Source organism: Sapajus apella, unplaced genomic scaffold, assembly GCF_009761245.1.
Source record: "Sapajus apella isolate SASKATOON/1434 unplaced genomic scaffold, GSC_monkey_1.0 scaffold15, whole genome shotgun sequence".
In the NCBI taxonomy this organism is placed as follows: Eukaryota; Metazoa; Chordata; class Mammalia; order Primates; family Cebidae; genus Sapajus; species Sapajus apella.
Window position 1 is genome coordinate 29946178 of NW_022436955.1, and position 9107 is coordinate 29955284.

At 51.7% G+C, this 9107-nt stretch overlaps 1 protein-coding gene across 1 annotated transcript; it reads left to right on the forward strand.

The window, feature by feature from the left end:
* Positions 1–315: 315 nt before the first annotated feature.
* On the forward strand, positions 316–5563 carry FOXL1 (forkhead box L1). The gene has a single exon (XM_032284621.1). The coding sequence runs from the start codon at positions 2597–2599 to the stop codon at positions 3629–3631; it is 1035 nt and encodes a 344-aa protein (XP_032140512.1). The 5' UTR covers positions 316–2596; the 3' UTR covers positions 3632–5563.
* The last annotated feature ends 3544 nt before the right edge of the window (positions 5564–9107 follow it).

Genomic DNA, 9107 nt, shown 5'->3' on the forward strand with positions numbered 1-9107 from the left:
CCCCCTCTCTCTCTCTCTCCCCCCTCTCTCTCTCTCTCCCCCATCTCTCTCTCTCCCCCCCATCTCTCTCTCTCTCCCCCAATCTCTTTCTCTCTCTCTCCCTTTTTTTCCCTTTACTATCCGTGCCCCGCCCACCAGCCGCTGGAGTCCCCGCCCGCGTCCCGCCCATTACCAAATGGGGCAGTGTTTATTATTGTACAAATTCAAGCTCGGATTTGCCTTAGAGTTTAGAAGACGCGCTGGGACGGCGGGCGTTTCGGTAGAGGCAGGGATGTGCGTGCTGGTCTTCGGATGCCGCGGAGGGATCTCCAGGAGGGGCTATGGGGTACGAAGGTGGGGAAGCGGTTGCATAGTGACATCGGTTTATCTCTTGGTCTGGGTTTGCTGGAGTGAGAGCCAGGGCTGGAAACGGAGCTGGATCCAAACTTGAGCTTGTTGGAGGCGATCGGCCCCGAAGAGGTTGGGTGACCCCAGAGACTGTGGGGCCCGCGGGTTGCAAAGGCGTGGGCATTGAGGTTTCTTCACACCAAGGTTGAAAGGGGCGCGCGGGTGACAGAGGGTAGTCACGAAAGGGCAACGCCCCGCCCCTCCTGGCAGAGGTCCGCCTCCAGGATCTAGGCTGGCCCGGCCGGGCTGCCCACGGGCCCCACGTTAGAGGAGCTGGGCCGCGGAGAGGGCCGGGGTGCCCAAGGGACTGGCCTGTCGCTCCCACAGGCAATGCCGATACCCAGACAGGGTTTTCCACCCGTACTACGACTTCCTTTTTGATATTTTAAATTTACCTGTTTCTCTGCGGTCTCCTTATTCCATGGGTCGGGTAGCTGGGACCCTCACACACAAGGCTTATTTCTGGTTTTCTCATTTTCAAGTGGGATGCCCGCCACGTTTCTGTGTTCAGAGGCTATCTGGGCACTCACATCCCCAGCCGAGTCCCCAGCCGGGTGATGCAGCGACAGACACTCCCCCCACCCCTGTGAGTGCACTGGGTGCCTCTCCTCCTTCCTGGCCCACCGCACTGGGCCATTTCTACACCCACCTGCCATCTTCACCCTTCCCTCCTCTCTTTGGCATGCTCACGCGATTTACTCAATGAAACGCAAGTTACCCCAAGTGTGTGTGTGTGTGTGTGTGTGTGTGTGTGTTTTAACATTCAGGGGGAGATCATAAACAGGAATTAGTCACGCTAGGTACCCACTACCCCTGCCCTAACGGGTGGAGTGGGAAAGAGAAGCCTCCTTCGAAATCAGCATGATTCAGGATTTTTTATTCAAGCAGTGACATAGGAAATTGTAAAATGTGATGGGGGTGGGGGGGCCACATACACCCTAGGGTGGGTGGATGCGGGGAGAGCAAGCAGGCTTCCCAAATGCCTAATGTAATCACGGGCCAGCTGCATGCACTTGTAAAGTTGTTATAACCCCCTCCTTGTTATAAACAGGAAAGCCCAGAATATAAAGCTGGAGACCCACATTCACAAATACCAGGCCCCCCCGAGCCAGCTGCCACGGCCTCCTTTTATGGTGTTCCTCCCTTGCAACCTTGGCCCCATCAGGAGGACCTTAGTTTTACCCCCGATTCTCCAAATGGATTTATTTTGAAATCATCCTCAACGGAGTTGTAGACCAGGTGCTCTACCCCAGGTCCCCAGTGCCCTAGGCCTTCCCTTGCAGAGAGGCTGGGCTCCCAAAGTCCATTTCCCTTTGATTTTCAGGGAGCCCTGGAAGGGAGGGTGTGGCAGAGCAGGTCCCTAGAGAGTGCAGCGTCCTACTGGCTCTGCCACCTGTTTTTCCAAGGAGGGCTGCATCCCCTTCTCAGCCGACAGTCAGGCTTCTTAGACACCCTCTTGCCGCAATCTAAAAGGTTCCTAGGACCTCAGAAAGCATTTTCCTAGACCGTGGCATCTCCACATCTCCGGTTAAGCCTGGGAGAAGAAAAGGCCTTTTGTGGGAGGCCCCGGGGTTATGGGGCTCCCCCAGGCCAGCATAAAACTCATCCCTGCATACCCAGCCCCCTCTCCACCTCTCCTTCCTGCCTCGGCAGACCATGCTCCAGCCACCCCGGTCTACATCCTGCTTCACTGACTGTGTGTGCTTACAGCGTCAAGGGGTGGACGTGATATTTCAAACATCAGATCAGTGCGTTTATATATTGGGTGCCCGGAAATTTTTCCAAATAAACACAGCTTGATTCAACTTGGGTGGGCGGACTTATCAACAGACTAATTCTATAAACAAATGAAGGAATAGCCCCAAAACCGATTGGCTGGTATCAAAAAGACACGTGGAGGGAAAAGCTTGGAGTTTTTCAGCAATGAAATTTTAATTAATGTGGGTGGGCTGAGAACACAAGGACTGTTTATCATAGACAATTTATTTTCCAGCGCTAAGTCAACATATAACAGCAAACTTACAACAATTATTTAACATTTTTAAAGCCATGAAGAAGGGACAGAGCTCGGAGCGGCCGGGGAGAGCGTCGGAGCCAGAGGCAGAGGCTCGGCGGGCTGCCCAGGAGGGCCCTTGCGGCGCAGGGCGCTGTGCCTAGGCCGCCCGGGTCGCCTGCGTCGCGGGGAGCGCAGCACAGGCTCTCGCCTGCCATGAGCCACCTCTTCGATCCCCGGCTGCCCGCCCTGGCCGCCTCGCCCATGCTCTATCTGTACGGCTCGGAGAGACCCGGGCTGCCTCTGGCCTTCGCCCCTGCGGCCGCTCTGGCTGCCTCGGGCCGGGCCGAGACCCCGCAGAAGCCTCCCTACAGCTACATCGCGCTCATTGCGATGGCGATCCAAGACGCACCCGAGCAGAGGGTCACGCTCAACGGCATCTACCAGTTCATCATGGACCGCTTCCCATTCTACCACGACAACCGGCAGGGCTGGCAGAACAGCATCCGCCACAACCTCTCGCTCAACGACTGCTTCGTCAAGGTGCCCCGCGAGAAAGGGCGGCCGGGCAAGGGCAGCTACTGGACGCTGGACCCCCGCTGCCTGGACATGTTTGAGAACGGCAACTACCGGCGCCGGAAGAGGAAGCCCAAGCCAGCCCCCGGGGCCCCGGAGGCCAAGAGGCCCCGCGCGGAGACTCACGAACGCGGCGCTGAGGTTCAACCGGAGACGGAGAGCGGGGAAAGGGGCTCCGGCCCAGCGATCCCCCGCCTGGAGGGAACGCCCGCCGGCCCTTCGCCTCACCTGGATGGCCCCCCTCCGTCGGCGCCCCTCCACTGGCCGGGGACCGTGTCCCCAGATGAGGACCCCGGTGATGCTGTCCAGGGCGCAGCGGTCGTGGCGGTCGGCCAGCCAGCGCGCACGGGGGACGGCCCGGGGTCCCCTGTGCGCCCCGCCTCCCGAAGCTCTCCGAAGAGCTCCAAGTCCAAGAGCTTCAGCATAGACAGCATCCTGGCGGGAAGGCAGGGCCAGAAGCCGGCTGCAGGGGACGAGCTCCTGGGGGGCGCCAAGCCGGGGCCCAGCGGCCGTCTGGGCGCCTCGCTCCTGGCCGCCTCCTCCAGCCTCCGTCCGCCTTTCAACGCTTCCCTGATGCTAGACCCGCACGTCCAGGGCGGCTTTTACCAGCTCGGGATCCCCTTCCTCTCCTATTTCCCCTTGCAGCTCGCCGACACGGCGCTCCACTTCCAGTAAAGCAAACAATGACGCGGTTCTTCTCCCTCGCCGGGCCTGAGCCTCCGCTGTGCGAAAGGCCTTAGCTCCCAACGGCCGGGGATTTTAAAATGACCTTTGCCTGGGTCGGCCTGTGGGTTCAGGAAAGTGTTACCAACCATTGTGCGCAGGTGTGCGCGCTTGCCTGACTTCTTCGAAGCAAACTTTTCCCAGCAACCCGGCGCGGCTATGGAGACTTAAAAGACCCGGTCCCCGCGGGGTCGTGGGCATTGCACGCGGGCACCGTAGGGACCTCTACCGCAGGAGATTCCTTGACCTTTGGCCTGCCTAATGGAGTGGTCTTCAGCCGCCCACCACAGGTCCTATGCGTCCCGGGCCTGCGAGGGCCCGCAGACCACCCAAGGCAGGCCTTAGAGGCTCAATGTGGTCCTTTCGACCGGGGACCCCCGTATGACTTTCCACTGCTTCACTGTTGCCATGTGGCTAAGGTCTTGGTTTTGAGCCCATCTGTGTGGTGGGTGGACACAGCTGGGTTTGTCCCTGACTTGAAGTTGTGGGGGTGCTGGGGGTGACCCGGGTTTTCAGGTTTTCTGGGAGGTGCAGGGCCTGGTGAGGATTTGTGACCAATGTTCAGGCACAGAAGCTGATAAACCGCCCAGAGCAGTAACACTTTTATTTTAAACAGAGAATTTTTCTCTTAATTTCTTTCCGGGTATTAAAAAAAACCCTGTTTTATTCTTTGCATTAATGCTTGACTCTAAGCATTGACCTTTGAAAACGCCTGTAGTAACAACTTTAAGAAAGCACACTCTGTATAACATATTCTTGCATTATGATAGCTCATTAGCCAATACACGTGCAGCAATGTAACCGAGACAGCAGACGTCCTATCTTTTTGCTTTTGTTTTTAAGGGATCAAAATATTTCAAGGGATACCATGAGGAAGGGTGTGAGGGGGAGGGGATATGTCTCAGACTGTCAGAGTTTTGATTTCCATGTTGTTTTTTTAAGACCCAGTCTTGCTCGTTGCTATATTTTTCGGAATCAGATAATGAAGGACTACATTTCTAAAAAGTTAGATGAAACAACCAAAAAGCAGATGCAGAGAGAGAGAGGGATGAATGTGGGGGACAGAATAAGGGGACCTGCTGGTGTCCACTGGAAGAGGCTTCTCTGGGCCCCAGAGGACTTGAGTCTTGATGGCAGGAATCTCCCAGACACTCCCAGTCTCTGTACCCCTTCTGCTGTACGCTCCTCCCTCCAGCCCTGCCTGGCAGTCCCGGAGGCTGATGCTAAATCAACATCTTAAAGAGGTAACTGGCAGTCAGGGGAGGGGAGCAGAGGGCTGCAACAAAAATCTATGAAGCACATTGAGATGTTCACAGCCAAGTGCAGCTTGCAACTTTGGGGAGAGGCACCCAGCCTCCACGGCATCTCTAGCTGGGTTGTCTTAGAGGTCCTGAAATGCAATTTTCTGAACATCCAAGTAACTTTCATTTTATGTCATGTGAGAAAGACACACACAGTCACACATTCTTGGAAGTAGGCTGGGAGGGAGGTCTTTCAGATAGCCTTTAAAATGGTTTCCAGGACTTATCTAAAAACGATGACAAACTTTTTATCCAGCGGGCCTGTTGGTCAGTGTGTTGAAAAGGACATTGCAGGCTGGCAGAGTCACTGAATAATTCATAGACACAGAGGTGACTTTTGGAAAATTCATTCTTATAGCCATGCCGAAGCAGGCTTCCACAACTGGGTTCCACCCAGGCCAGTGGGAAGACTCTGGGAAACTGCAGCCCAGCCTTGATTGGAAGAACTTCCAGGAGATGTCATTGCTGAGATCCAGGCTCACTGTGATTAACTGAAAATGTGGTGGAAGGGCTGTCACTGGACATTTTGTTTTCCCAAACTCTCAGCCTCTGTGAATAAAGTTGTTTTTTCATTAACCTCTCAGTGACTGGTTCAGTGGATTACTGGAGGGAAATAAACAAACAGTGTAATAAGAAAGAGGAGACTGGGATTCTATTTGGGAGTCGTGTTAGCATCTCAGGCTCTGGCTTCCGAGGGGTAAACACACAGATGGAGGGGAAGGAGTGGAGAGGGTGCCGGCTCTCAAAGCTGCCTGGATATCAAAGCATGATGAGTAAATCTTCTGTATTGAATCAGTTTTTAATCTTTTCTTTTTTGTGTTTGATATGCTATCTTGGGGGGTTTTGTTAATTTGTGGTGGCCAAGTTTTGAAGAAGCCAATAATCTGATACTGCAATTTTATAAGGATCATATTTTAAAGTTACCATTCTAAAAAGTATTGTACAAACATTATTTTTATGACACAGAAAAATGCAGACGTATCTACTTTTGTGTTTATACATGCATAAAGAGAAATTCTACTTAATCTCCACTTTCATCTGGTTTAGGAAAGCTAAGAGAAATGGATAGTGAGGTCATTTTTATATAATCTGCATAATTTCATGTGTACTCCTTCCTCCCAAACCCAAAAAGAGGAACTTCGGCTCTTACCAATCTGAATAGCTGTTCTATTGACCCAGATTTAATCGTTGGCTCAAAATTATGGCTTAATAAGGTTTCTGCTCTTAATTAAAACAAAATCTCAGCTATGATTAGGGTGAGCCAGAAGCAAGCTTATCATTGGACTCTTACGCAGTCTGAAGGAATACCTCTCTGCTCTCATCTAAACAAAGGGTACAGATCTGTCTTCTGTAAATGATTTTTGGTTCAAGCCCTGATTACACACACACACATACACACACGCACGCGTGCACTGATCATAATGAGGATATGGCAGGTACGTGTATAATCACTGTGTATACATATGTATATATTTATATATGTATATGCATATATATGTGTACATGAATGTGTAGGGGTGTGTGTATTTGTTCTGTGTACATGAATGATCACAGACTCAGATCAAGTACTGAGAACTCTCACATTAACCCAAGTATTGTTACTATTAGAAAGATTTCGTTTTTCTATATAGTTTTTAAAAATAGATATGATTTCTATATTGCTTTAATAGTTTTGTTTCTCTATGTAGTAACATAGAGAAACCAGGGGTAACTTTATTGTTCTGTGTTATTGTAGTGAAACAAAAAGATTTTATTTAAAAATCATGGGAGACATACCAGCTTTGAGAACTTTTCCCTCTGTTCACAAGGACAGAGAACTCTACAAAGGACTCTTGCTCTGCCTGGCCTCATATAGTTGCTGGCTCTTCTAGAAGCCAATGGCCTCCTGTGTCTCCAATGAGCCATAAGATTTTTGAAACAGGTCCCTGGAAAGGACCTGTTTAGCCATTTTCAGATTTAAACATGCGTGTTTGAGTGGTGGTCTTTACCATTTCGCTCAAAGTGGTGAGCATATACCGGTGTGTGTGTGAAAGAATCATCCACATATAATCATTGTTACGGCTGAAAGCCAGAACCAGGTTACCCAGGCACTGGCAGGTTAATGTTAACGCCACAAAAGTGGGTGACATTTCCAGTAACCAGCTGCACCTGGGAATGAGAAAACTGGGAGAGAGCCACAATTTTGTGCCCTTCCTGTCTTCACGGCGGCTGAAGTTTTGCTTCCACAAAATAAAGGTTGTTTCACGGAATGAAAAACATAAATAATAAAAAGCAAAGTTTGTCATTAAAAATAAAGAGCATGAGCTTGTTGTGAAAATAAGATGATTCTGACCTACATTTAAAGCAGTGTTTAAAATATGCCTGGAGAGCCACATGGCAAGCTCTCTCCTCTGCTGGTCCTTACCCAGAGGTCCCGATGCTGAGTTCTCCACTCCAGGGTTCAGGCAGGGGCCATAAATGTTTATAGTGACCTGGAGTGGGGCCTGATCGCTGGAGTGGGCACTGGTGGGGCTTGGGCTGAGCTGGGGTGGGGGAAGTTCTGTCCCTTCAAATTGGCACCCAAATGCCAATTGCACTGGGCAAATCAAATGTGTGGCTTATAGGCCAGAAGTGGAGTTAAGCTCAGGCTCTCCACCTTGGGGTGCAAATGAAATCTGGGGGCACACAGTCAACTCAGGTATCTACACACGCAGTGAGGGAGGAGGAAGGCAATGAGACAAAGATTTGGTCCCAACCTGTTTTTTCCATTAGGCACAAGAATTGGGGTCCTGGCAGGAAATAGAAATCCACTTAACTGAGTCCATGGAAAGAATCGGGGTGGAAGGACTATTTATGGAGGCGTGGGCTGGGTGAAGGAAACGCACCAGTGATTAGCAAGGGTGAGAACGGCTCCACCCTGGCTCCAACCCCCTCATGCTGCAGGTGCCACCTTCAGAACTGGAGTGGAAAGGAGCCACAGTGCTGGAGCAGACAGGAGGAAAGGGAAATAACCCACCTCTCCTCTTTCGCCTTCCAGCCTCATAGGATACCTCTGATGGGCTGAAATCTGCCAGAAACTGAGCCTACAAGGGAGCCCAGCTAATGCCGTCCATGGGGGTCAACCTGCAGAGGAGGTGAAGAGGGCTGAGAGCGGACCAGGGAGTGGCTGGCAAGCTGACTGTGAGCAGCCCAGTGGGGGTCCTTCCGCTGGGGCCAGCAAGTTGCCACTCTCCTGACCACATCTTGATGTACAAGAGCCAAGGATGGGATGTCTCAGACAATGCTGACGGCTGCCTCTGGAGTTCCAGAAGATTGGAATCTCCTATCTGGCAAGCTTCCAAGAGAAGCAGGCTGTGGGCCTTAATCTGGGACACTCTTATGTGGGCAGGGCCTGGGCCTGATCTGAGCTCCAGAGAGGGCCTGCTCTGGCCATGCATCTTTGCCTGGATGCCTGGAGCCTGAGAAGTTGCTGGACTGCCTGTGATTACACATAGCAGTCATTTTTCTTTTTTTTTTTCTTTCAATTTGTTTTTGTTTTGAGGCTGACACTCACTCTGCTGCCCAGGCTGGATTGCAGTGCAGTGGTGTAATCACAGCTCACTAGCCTCAAAATCCTGTGCTCAAGCCAGCCCCCTGCCTTAGCCTCCTGAGCAGATGGAACTATACATGTACACTATTACACTTGGCTCATTTTATAATTTTTATGTTTGTAGAGAGGGGTCTGGCATGTTGCTCAGGCTGGTCTCGAACTCTTGACCTCAAGTGACCCTCCCACCTCAGCCTTGCAAAGCACTGGGATTACAGGCGTAAGCCACTGCACCTAGACTTCATTGGATGTATGGCTGATGCTGTCCTGCCCTTCTAGAATGTGTGGGCCACATGTTGGCAAGGGCATCCTCAAGCCCAATGCAGAGGAAGGTGGGATGAAGGAAGGTGTCTCTACCCCAGGACAGTATCCATGTTTAGCTCACTTGGAAGGGTGAGGAAAAAACCCTGGAGTTCACGAGGTCATGTGGACTTCAACAGCATGAACTCTAAGGAACAGCTCATGCCTTCACAATGTGCAGCAGGAAGTACTGAGTCTCATGCCACCCAGGGCTCTTGGCTCCTCATCTCTCCCAGGTAGCTGGTCACTATCTCCTATCCGC